Below are 10,642 nucleotides of genomic sequence, written 5' to 3'. Positions count from 1 at the left end.
AATATTAAAAATGTTATGGCCGAATTCCAAGATCGTCTTTTTTTCGATGGTGACTTGCGGTGGACATCATATCCCGAGAACGGTTCATCCGAAATCAACAATTCAAAAAAATTTCGTTAGTATATTGTATTGCCTAGTCCTCTAGACCATGGATTTGTAAAAATTTTGATTAAAAAAAAAATGGCGACGGTTTTAACAAAAAATTTACTTTTTCAAGGTATAAGATTTTTGATTTTTATGCTCTAAAAAAAAAAGTTAAAAAAAAAAATAAAAAATTCTTCGTTAGAGGACTAGCTATTGTTATAAAAAATAAGTGGTCAAAATTTGGTGTTGATCGGATTAATAGTTTTTTAGTTATCGTGTCCACCGCAAAGGTAACTTCGAAAAAAAACGATTCTGAGATAATCGCGTTTAAAGTTTCAAGTTTGTTCCGGCCGACGTGCAGGTCGTGCGCTATAAATAGCTACAACTTCGGTTCTAAAGCTCCGATCTTTATGAATTTTTGTGAGAGTATTCTCAATAGTATATACTTGAAGAATATGCAATAAAAAAAAGTCGATTTTTTTTATCATCACAACTGTATATAACCCCTTAAATATGCGTTGAATTTATGTTTGTTCGTGTTATAAATATATTCAGGCCTGCTCCGGTAACAAAAACGAACACATTTGTCGCTAATTCGATTTGTCTGTCGCCACGAAAAACGGCGGCGGCGATCGGAAAAAGTTTCCGTCGTTGTCCGTAAGTGGGTCATAATTTATTATATACGTTTAATACAGTAAAAAATCGAAGCAGAAATGCGGGAGGCAGCGAATTAAAAAATAAAAGTTAAAACACCAAAAAAGTAAAGGCTGTCGTCTGCCATTCATAAAAGTTAATAATTGAGTTGTCTGCATTATAAACGGTTTTAATGTTTGTAACCATAGGGTCAGGGGTACTATAGGAGCATAAACAAGTTATAAATAAATGTCTTATTTATTATTTTAATTAACGCCTCATTTTGATTGTGATTGTGAGTATAATAGTAAGTAGTAAGTATATGATATAGCTGTCTGATCTACTAGACAGTTTATTGACATTTTTAAATGTGGAGTGATAAGCTTCAGCTTTCCTGCGACGCCAACAGAGTTTACGTTATGGGAAAAATCGACACCAAGATGACAGTACTGAAGTCTACTTTCTCCGGTTAAGACCTGCAAGGAAGCCGCAACTAAAAATGCCCAAAGTCGCAATTATTCTTTTGTAATCACTCTGCTTGTCGTTTGTAAATGTCATAAATCAGGCCAAGGTTCAATAAATACTAAAAAAATAGAACAACATGGCGATGAAATAAAAAAATGGACGCAAAGAACGATAGATGATACAGTTTCCAAATTTGGGCAGGTAAATGGAAACACTTTTTTATTGTCTAATTAATCACAAATATGATTTGATTCGGAGTCATTTAAGGCAATAAAGAAGATGCCAAACAGCAGCTTTATAAATGATGGTATTAAGAAGATAAAATTATAAAAATAATAATAAATAAAACTGTTTTATAAGAGCACATTGGAATGTATTATTCATAGTTATAAATAATCATCATATACAGTCTTTAATGAATTAAAGAAAGGACATTGAAATCACTAAAGAATTTTAACCAGGTTAAAAGGTGAGCAATACATTTTTTGTTTTTTTTTTTTTTTTGTTCTCTAGAATATTTAGAAATTCGCCTTAAAAAGGGCAAAGGCGAGTCCCCATAGATTTGAGATTTTCCCTAAAATCAGGAAAAAAATAAACTTTTTCAAATCTAGGGCGATTTTTGTTGAATGTAGATTTTTTTTCTGGTTTTCTGGGCAAATTTCCTAAATATTAAAAAAAATGTTGTAAAATTATTTTCTTTATTAAGAAAATATTTTCTTAGTTTTAGTGTTAATTATATCGTTTAATATGTAAACGCTTATAAATACCTAGAACAAAATCGCCTTGGTTTCATTGAAAATTGTACCATTGGTACATACCATAGGTACAATTAAAAGATAAACTCGTTATAAATAAATTTCTTATTAATTATTCAAATGTTTTTTTATGGAAATAATATAACAACAATGCAATTCCAAGCTGAAGTGTGAGTTTGCACAAATTGAAAACACGCAAAATCGTGAAGCGTTCCACATTTTTAAGTTTACCCGATTATGATTGGGCTATTAGTTATAAGCTATCCTAACATTCAATAAAATAAAATAAATAAATATCATATAGCTGCTATAGAAACAATCGGTAGATGTAGTGTAAATGTAAAGCTGAGAATGTAAAACTGTAACTGTCAAACTCTGTTTTGTGTGTGTTTTCAACATTTAAATTAATAATTTTTATTTTATAATTTATTTAATTTTCATATATTCACATATATTTTCTTTCCTTACAACTAAATAAACTAAATTACAACAATCAAGGACCAGTGAGTCTACATGCACTGGACAATAAACTCAAGGAAGGCCAGCTCCTTGTTCAGCTCGGTGACGCGCTTGAAGTGCCTTTGGACATAGGGCGTCAGCACCTCGACCATGTTGCCATTGTTGTAGAACCGTGCCTTGGGATCGTGCAAAGCGTCGCCGATCAGGTGTCTCAATATCAGATTGCCCACCTGAGAGTGCCGCGAGTTTGTGGTCCAAGCCTTGACATGCTGCAGCAGCGCCACCCTCTGATCCACGTTCAGTTGGTCCACCAACTGCCGGAGCCCATTCTCATCCCTTTCGCGGACAAAGTGGTTGATGATATCGTAGCTGGCTTTGGGTCTGTCTAGGTTCAGGGCCAGCACAAAGGCTTTATGCAGCTGCTTCTGGGCGTGGAGGAGGGAGTGGAGAGTCTGCTCCTGCTCCAAGGTGGCCTGTCGCTGATCCAGCGCCTCGTTCCGCGTCACCTGCGTTACGTCTTCAAAACGAATCAGCTTGGAGTCAGCCCCGCCGGTGTAGAAGAACCGATTACTCCTGCCTGAAACAGCCAGGGCCCATACCCGATCGTCGTGCTCATCCAAGGATTGGAGGCAGGTACTGGTCTTGATGTTCCAAAGCTTTAGCAGGCCATCGGAAGCGGCGGATAGAATGAACTTGCCATGGTCCAGGAACTCGGCTCTCAGAATGGTGCACTCCTGGTCGAATCGTTTAATGCATGCGAAATTGCTGATCGACCAAAGACGCAGCGTGCAGTCCGAAGACGAGGTGAGGACTATCTGATCCACTGGCGAGAAGCGCACACTCCACACTCCGCGTGTGTGACCACGCAGCACACCCTGTAGCGAGTTCGACTCCGCCAGCCACACCTTGGCCGTCTTGTCCTGCGAAGCGGTGGCCAGGAGCTTGTTGTTCGGGGCATAGGCCACACAGTTCACCTCCTTGTCGTGGGAGAGGGCTGCATAGCGCAGGTTAAAGGAGTACAAGTCGCGATCCTGTTTGTCCCTGGCCAGTTGCCACACCTTCATGCTGCCGTCCTGGCTAACCGAGGCAAAGCCCGTCGCTCCGTTGTGCGTCATGGCAACGCAGCCAATGGTGGACGTGTGGCAGTTGGTCTGCTCCGTCAGCGCCTCCAGCGAGCGGTTCTTGTCGTGCTGAAGCCGCCACAGCCGTATGCTGCAGTCCTTACCCACCGATATGAGCAGGTTCTGGGAGGCGGCCAGGGACATGACCGTGTCCGAATGGCCGACGATCAGCTTGCAGTTCATGTCGTTCTCAGTGTCATAGAGCTTGAAGTGCTTGCTGTTGGTGGCCACGGCCAGATAGCGATCGTTGTCACCCATGAAGCACATGTCCAGAATCTCGTCGTTGTAGCCCACCAAGTGTTTGAGAGGCTCCAGGGTCCCGGCGTCGTAGATGAGAATATTCTGCTCCGTAGTGACCAAAGCCAGCTGCTTCAGCTCGCCGCAGTGCAGCAGGCGGCTTATCTGGAAGTCTGCCTGGGACAGCAGGTCCTTGATCTTCCAGGACGTTGTGTCCACCTGCCTCAGCTTACCGACGCCACTAGCCACGATTATCTGACGACCGTCGTCGCCATAGACAACTCCTTCCAGTTCCTCGTACAACGGAAGGACCTTCAGCTGCTTGCTCTCCACCTGCTCCTGGAGTTGCCACACGATCAGCACCTTGTCCCGGCTCACGGTCACGAGCTCGTTGCAGTCCAATTCCTTGCTTCTAAAACTGAGACCAGTTACCTGCGAGAGGTGTCCCCGCATTTTGTGCAACAGAGTTTTGGTGCCGTAGTTCCAGCCGTAAATCGTGTTATCCGCACCCACTGCGTAGATCTCCTTTCGCAGGACATTGGGATGGAAGACTATGAACCAAGCGGGACCCGGAAAGTCCTTCAGAGCGCCCAGACAGCTGTTGTTAGAGTAGTCCCACAGCCTCAGCGTGGCATCTGCGCCGCCGCTGGTGCATATTAGCCTGCCGCACGGGCTGAACTCGATTCGGATGACGGGTCCCTTGTGCTGGGCCTTCCACAGCTTTACCAGCGTGCCGGTGGCCAGTTGCCAGAGCCTTAGCAGTCCACTTCGATGGGCGGTCACCAAATGCTCTTGAGACACTCCAAAGCACGTTATTGTGTCCTCCTCCACATCGATGTCCTCTGCACTGGCGGCGGCCTTTTTCTTCTCTGTTGTCGAAGAGGAGTTGCTGGCCACCCCAAAGCTCTGCAGGATCTGTGAGGTCTGCACGGATACCTGGTTGACGGAGGCGCCGTTCAGGCAGTAAAGATGTTGTCCGTCCGCGCTCCATGCAATGTCGCCGCCGGCGTAAAAGTTTGTGTAGCGCGCCTCGGCCGCATAGCTGGAATAAGGGATATGATTACTATAAGGACTAGAAGACTAGTTTTTGTTCAGAACTTGCCTTTTTTCGGTCACATTTGCCAGCATGTTTATTCGCTGTTTATAAATAAGAACCTCGTGCGCCGCGAAACCGGGACAGTGTTGCCAGATTAAAAACGCAACAAAGCGGCCAGACTTTATGAGCGACCAACGTTGCCACCCTTCGTGTTCGCGTTTTAGTGTGCCCAAAAGCCGCGAAAGTGGAATTTTTACGGGACTTTAAGATTTTTTTAGGGGGAAAGTAAAATTTTAAACTGGCCACACTGACCACACCAAAAGCCGTCAAATCATCGTTCATCCATCCTAGAAAACAAACTTTTTGCCTCTTTTGCTTAAATTACGAATTAAAACTTCAAAATGAGTACTATTGGCACCGGTGTAAGTAACCAGCTAATTAAGTTGCAATTAAATAGGGAATAACGCATTATTTTGCACCTGCAGTACGATTTGTCGGCCTCGCAGTTCTCGCCGGACGGTCGCGTTTTCCAGATCGACTATGCCTCGAAGGCGGTGGAGAAGAGCGGCACCGTTGTCGGGATCCGTGGCAAGGACGCCGTGGTGCTGGCCGTGGAGAAGGTCATCACCAGCAAGCTGTACGAGCCGGACGCAGGCGGACGCATCTTCACCATCGAGAAGAACATCGGAATGGCCGTGGCCGGCTTGGCGGCCGATGGCAACTATGTCGCGGACATTGCCCGCCAGGAAGCGGCCAACTTCCGTCAGCAGTTCCAACACGGCATTCCGCTGAAACACCTGTGTGAACGCGTCTCCGCTTATGTGCACGCATATACCTTGTACAGCGCAGTCCGTCCCTTCGGTCTGTCCATCATCTTCGCCTCATGGGACGAGGTGGAGGGCCCACAACTCTACAAGATCGAGCCATCGGGCTCTTTCTTCGGCTACTATGCCTGCGCCAGCGGCAAGGCAAAGCCACAGGCCAAGACCGAGATGGAAAAGCTGAAGACGGACATGAAAACGGAGGATCTCGTGAAGAGTGCCGGTGAAATGTGGGTTTGCTATGCTCAGCTGCTCCTTACCTAAAATATCCTCTAATCTAAAATGCTTGTTCCTTAGCATTTACAAGGTCCACGACGAGTTGAAGGACAAGGACTTCCGTTTCGAAATGGGCATCGTGGGCAAGTGCACGGATGGCGTGCACCTGATCAATCCCACCGAACTGACTGAGAAGGCGCGCAGTGCCGGAGAAGCCGCAAACAAGGAGGACGACAGCGATAATGAGACGCATTAATTCGTTTGTGGCAGGGAATCTAATTCTGGGCCTGAATGAAATACATTAATTTTATATATTTCCCCAAACCGCCTAAAAATAAAACATCGGGTAAAAAAATGTATTTACAGTTTATTTATTTTAACAACTAAACCAAATTAAAATTTATTTTTAAAATATAAATGAACTAGTTCACCTCTTCAAACAACCTATCGAATATCAATCGATTAAATCTGTGCTATCGCCAACAGCTGTTTGTAGTTTCGCGCCAGAAATAGTTTTTACAATTTAACCACAAACGACTTGAAATTTGTGTATATTTAAAATGACTACTCTAATAGAACAGTTAATAACAAAAATGGGCCTGCGGGACGAGCCCAAAATATTGGAGTAAGACTAAATATTTAAAATAGGAAAACAATAGTAACAAAATCCTTTCCAGGAAAACCACCGAATTGGTGCGCCTGCTGGAGCTGCGCTCCACAAATGTTCCCCTGCAGATCAACGAGTACGGCAAGATAGTCCTGTGCGCTGATTTGGCCTCCTGTGTGCTGGGTATAGGCTTCGACAAGGAGCAGGCCCTCAAGCTGTCCGGACTGCGCAAGAGCCACTACCTCAACAACAAGCGCATGTTCGAGAAGCTGCTGGATCTGAACAAACTGGCCAGCGTGAATGATATCTGCGTGCAGCTGAGCCTCAACGAGGTGACCCGCAAGGCCGAGGAGCTGATGACATTGTTCAGAGCGTTGGCGGCCACAGAAGGCACCGGCACCGATACCGAGCATCCGCAGTATGCCGCCATGGCCGTGTTCCAAGCCTGCCGCCTGCTTAAGAAGAAGGTTGCCAAAACGAAGTTCATGCCCTTCAGCAATCTGCGACCCAGCCAATGGCAGCAGCTGGAACATCAATGGGACAACATGATCGCCAAGCATTACAAGGAAAGCAAAGTGGTATCCGCCACCGATATGGAGGAGAAGCTAAAGCAAGGCCAACAGGAAAGCGGCAGCGGGAAAGATGCCAAGAAGACACAGAAACCACAAGCGGAGGACTACGAGAAATGGAAGTCAAGGATGCTGGCTATGGCCCAGGCCAAGCTAAAGGAAATGGAGGCATCGAATCCAGAAGACCAGCTCGTTGATGTCGAGGCCTAAGTTAACACATTTTACTTATTTTAACCATGTCCATGTGAAATCCAGTCTTGTATATGTTAGTTATTCGCTTTTATATCAACCAACATTCTCATTAGTTGTAGGTTAAGGTACAGCACGTTACAAAAATATAAAAAATGATGCTCCGTATTCTGATGAAGTTAGTTCGAATTGGAGGACAGTTTCCTATGATATTCTTGATCTCGTTGTCACACTTTTTAGCTCTCACGCTTATTAATAGTTTCAGTTTTGTTCCGCATGTAATCGATTAGCTTGTCTCCAACGTCAACGGGATTGCCATGCTTATCGTGCGCTGAAATATTGTCAATAGAATATAGATAACATCCTACAAGGCTCTGTCAAAAAAGAACTCACAGCTGTACACGATGAGATGCACTTCGTTTCGGGTCTCCGGGCACTTGGCAATGAGCTCCTTTAAGTGCTTGGCGAACTTGAGCCAGATCTCCCGCTTTAGCTCCCGCATCTGCCAGGTGGCCGACAAGTTGGATTGCATGGCGTCGTAGAAGGACAACATGGGCGTGGCTCCCTCAATGGCAAAATAATAATTCTTCCCATTAACTTGGCGATTCAGCCTGTAGACGTCGTGCTTGAACGGACGCTCCACGCCGGCTCGGTTAATAAATCTCGTCTCCAGAGGCTACCACAAAAAAAGATCGATTAAGTAGGGACCATGATACATTACAATCTATGATTGTATCATGGTAGGGACATTACCTGAATACAATTATTTACCTTAGCCTTTTCCAGCAATTCACTTTCGAGAACGCCTTTGACCCACATCTCGTCCGGAATAAGGATAACAAGTCGGTCGATTCCAAAAGTGACATTGTTTTTATCCTTTCGAAGACACATGTCGTTTAATATTCGTGTTTAAAATATGTTTACGCAACCTTACCTCATAGACCGCTATCCGATGTTTGAGACCATCGTCCTTGAGGTCGGGCAGCGCCAGCTTAAGGTATCCGTGGAAGTAGTTCGAGGCCATGCCCTCCGCATAGTCCAGCCCGTGCGGCTCCCTTATCCATTTTGAGTAGGTCAGGGTGCTGTGACCCAGATCATTGAACATCCAGTAGAGTGGCATATAGACCAAGAACGCGGCTGTGGGAACAACGCTTCTCAAATCGCCGGTCATCGATGTCCGCGAGAATCCCACGAGAACGAAGGCCATCAAGAGGTAGACCGATTTGTTGCTGTACGTGAACCCCCGACGCAGGATCGTCCGCATCCGATCCTCGGGCAAATAGTAGTTGACATAGCGCCAATATTCCACGCCGCAGAGGAAAAGGCGCTGCAGGAAGTCTGCCAGATACACGGTAGCCACGATACGAACAGCGGTGTCTGGAGTGAATCATTATATTACTCTCCGTCACCTTCTAATCAGTTGGCGGCACGAACTCACCTATGTAATCTCCGATCATTTTTTTCAAATAAAAACATTTGCTGCCCTTCACCGTCTTAACTTGCCCCACCTCCTCATCGTCGACTTTGTTTGAGATTGCCATTTCCTCGACCATATGGAGCTTTCGGGTTGCCAGACCAGTCTGAAGAATTCGCAATAAGTTTGCTTCTTATCGTGTTTAGCGTCCTTGTATAAACAACTTGTGTATACTCTTGAAAAATATAAATAAATAAGAAACACATTTAGCCCATGTAAAAAGTATATTGGGGTAAATGTAGTACGCAATACCACCAAGCTCGAAAAAGGGTGTTTTACTTCATATATCTGCTTAAAAATGACCCATTTAAACATGTCCTTAAATACGTAATTGCTAAATACCATGCTTAAAATGATTGAAGATATAATTTATATTCTAGTACTAAATGTATAAAGAGTATAAAAACTTGCAACTTGCTGTATATGGAATAAACCCATAAAGTATTCGCATGCTATTTTTGGCGATATTAAATTATGTTTGTATTTGTAGATGTATGTATAAGTAATTGTTTGCAATGTTTATTGCAGTCAATCAATGAACTTCATTGTTATACACTTGCAGGGTATTATAATGTGAGGCAGGATTACAACGAAGTGAAGGAGTCATTTCCGACCCTATAAAGCGTAAAAATACTTATTCTGCATCAATAGCCGAGTCAATCTAGCATTTCTATGCAAACTAGTTTGCAGTTTTGGAGCTATCTAAGTATACATTAGCATAGTGTTTAAAACGGTCAAAATGGGCCAGATCAGATGACTATATCCTATATGTACATAAATAGCTGCCATAGGACCGATCCGCGTACAAAACCTATAACTTCTTGATCTTTCAACGTATTTTTATTTACTTATGGCCACTTTTTATTATTTCAAAATTATCAATTGCATGCAAATCAAAAGACCTAATCAAATCAGTGTAGAAAACTGTAAAACTGTAAATTTAAAACTGTAAGTATCAATTTATTATATCACAAAATGTTTTCAATATCTCCAGTTAGTTTTTTTTGTTTCATTCGACCAAAATTGATTTATTTTGAATTATCAAATTTCAAACTGTAAGGGCATATAAAGTTCGGCACGTCAAAAGAGTATTTTTCTGCTTGTTAGAAAAGGGAGGGTTCTTTTTTAACAACCTTAAACACGTCTTGATCACTTCTAAAGCGTGACCGGAAATTTGAGTAAATGTTTTAATTTTCACACCTTTTGTACAGAAAGAACCGACCAAAAATAATTCACTTTATGTCTAATCGTTAATTTTCTATCTTTCGAAAAATAAATAGAATAAAATACTTTGTCATAATGCATTTATTTGTGTGATATCTGGTATATTGAACCTCGAGTCCAACGAAATCTAAAATAAACTGCAAGCTTAAATATGCAATTTATATTCTTAGCTTTTAAGACGAGGAACAGCAATCAACCAAGGCAATTATTAAAAATGTAAATTAAAGCCTTCAGACCGTTTTATGCACTAATTGGCAAATTGTTTTAGCAGAAAAATGTATTTGCAATTTAATAATTATAATTAAAATTAATTCTACTTACCGTTCTCAGCCAGAGACGGAACACAACTGAATAAGCTAAAGTTATAGAGCTTGGCTGCAAAGATTAAACTCGACTTCAATCGGATTTCACTCTACTTATTTTTCTGATTATTATTCTCATTGCGACTGCATGATCTCATGATCTTCGGAAGACTGGTGAGATGTTCCTGGGATCTCCCTATTTCAACCAAAACTGCGCATTAAATTTATTATTCAAATATATTTAACAATAGGACCGCAGCGCAAATTAAAATAATCCCAATACTTAGAGAGGCCAAGTTTAATTTTTTTTTAATTCGTAGAATGACCAATTTACTGCTAGTCACAGTGAAAAATATATTTTTGTGGATATATTGGACATTATTTAAACACATATGCAGATATTATGTATTAGATTGAGGTTTGTTTAGTAAAACTTAAATAATATACCAA

The 10,642-nt window shown here is 42.5% G+C and overlaps 4 protein-coding genes across 4 annotated transcripts; 2 read left to right on the top strand and 2 right to left on the bottom strand.

Moving 5' to 3' along the window:
• Positions 1-2,347: 2,347 nt before the first annotated feature.
• On the bottom strand, positions 2,348-4,998 carry LOC108078553 (transducin beta-like protein 3). The gene is made up of 2 exons (XM_017172470.3): positions 4,857-4,998; positions 2,348-4,796 (listed from the first exon to the last, which is right to left on the bottom strand). The coding sequence occupies exons 1-2, from the start codon at positions 4,880-4,882 to the stop codon at positions 2,447-2,449; spliced, it is 2,376 nt and encodes a 791-aa protein (XP_017027959.1). The 5' UTR covers positions 4,883-4,998; the 3' UTR covers positions 2,348-2,446.
• A 59-nt stretch (positions 4,999-5,057) lies between these two features.
• Positions 5,058-6,186, top strand: Prosalpha7 (proteasome alpha7 subunit). The gene is made up of 3 exons (XM_017172372.3): positions 5,058-5,212; positions 5,276-5,841; positions 5,909-6,186. Exons 1-3 carry the CDS (start codon positions 5,192-5,194, stop codon positions 6,081-6,083), a joined length of 762 nt encoding a protein of 253 aa, XP_017027861.1. The 5' UTR covers positions 5,058-5,191; the 3' UTR covers positions 6,084-6,186.
• A 116-nt stretch (positions 6,187-6,302) lies between these two features.
• Positions 6,303-7,359, top strand: Orc6 (Origin recognition complex subunit 6). Its single transcript, XM_017172474.3, has 2 exons — positions 6,303-6,452; positions 6,505-7,359. Exons 1-2 carry the CDS (start codon positions 6,388-6,390, stop codon positions 7,211-7,213), a joined length of 774 nt encoding a protein of 257 aa, XP_017027963.1. The 5' UTR covers positions 6,303-6,387; the 3' UTR covers positions 7,214-7,359.
• Sting (transmembrane protein sting) lies at positions 7,261-10,395 on the bottom strand. The gene is made up of 6 exons (XM_017172473.3): positions 10,212-10,395; positions 8,631-8,841; positions 8,127-8,569; positions 7,964-8,068; positions 7,586-7,868; positions 7,261-7,523 (listed from the first exon to the last, which is right to left on the bottom strand). Exons 2-6 carry the CDS (start codon positions 8,743-8,745, stop codon positions 7,429-7,431), a joined length of 1,041 nt encoding a protein of 346 aa, XP_017027962.2. The 5' UTR covers positions 8,746-8,841; positions 10,212-10,395; the 3' UTR covers positions 7,261-7,428.
• Positions 10,396-10,642: the final 247 nt, after the last annotated feature.

The sequence above is a fragment of the Drosophila kikkawai genome, chromosome 2L (genome assembly GCF_030179895.1).
Source record: "Drosophila kikkawai strain 14028-0561.14 chromosome 2L, DkikHiC1v2, whole genome shotgun sequence".
Classification (NCBI taxonomy): domain Eukaryota; kingdom Metazoa; phylum Arthropoda; class Insecta; order Diptera; family Drosophilidae; genus Drosophila; species Drosophila kikkawai.
The sequence above is the reverse complement of the archived record's forward strand: the minus strand, read 5'-3'. Positions and strand labels throughout refer to the sequence as shown.

What these genes read in the sequence shown, in the direction of transcription:
- Sting (XM_017172473.3), bottom strand. Translation starts at nt 8,745, where the DNA reads ATGGTCGAGGAAATGGCAATCTCAAACAAAGTCGACGATGAGGAGGTG. An exon ending in ATCGGATAGCGGTCTATGAG is followed by an intron (nt 8,069 to 8,126) that starts GTAAGGTTGCGT and finishes TGTCTTCGAAAG; the next exon opens with GATAAAAACAATGTCACTTT. An exon ending in AATTGCTGGAAAAGGCTAAG is followed by an intron (nt 7,869 to 7,963) that starts GTAAATAATTGT and finishes TTTTTGTGGTAG; the next exon opens with CCTCTGGAGACGAGATTTAT.
- Prosalpha7 (XM_017172372.3), top strand. Translation starts at nt 5,192, where the DNA reads ATGAGTACTATTGGCACCGGT. An exon ending in TGAGTACTATTGGCACCGGT is followed by an intron (nt 5,213 to 5,275) that starts GTAAGTAACCAG and finishes TTGCACCTGCAG; the next exon opens with TACGATTTGTCGGCCTCGCA. An exon ending in GTGAAGAGTGCCGGTGAAAT is followed by an intron (nt 5,842 to 5,908) that starts GTGGGTTTGCTA and finishes CTTGTTCCTTAG; the next exon opens with CATTTACAAGGTCCACGACG.
- Orc6 (XM_017172474.3), top strand. Translation starts at nt 6,388, where the DNA reads ATGACTACTCTAATAGAACAGTTAATAACAAAAATGGGCCTGCGGGAC. An exon ending in GACGAGCCCAAAATATTGGA is followed by an intron (nt 6,453 to 6,504) that starts GTAAGACTAAAT and finishes AATCCTTTCCAG; the next exon opens with GAAAACCACCGAATTGGTGC.
- LOC108078553 (XM_017172470.3), bottom strand. Translation starts at nt 4,882, where the DNA reads ATGCTGGCAAATGTGACCGAAAAAAG. An exon ending in GCAAATGTGACCGAAAAAAG is followed by an intron (nt 4,797 to 4,856) that starts GCAAGTTCTGAA and finishes CCCTTATTCCAG; the next exon opens with CTATGCGGCCGAGGCGCGCT.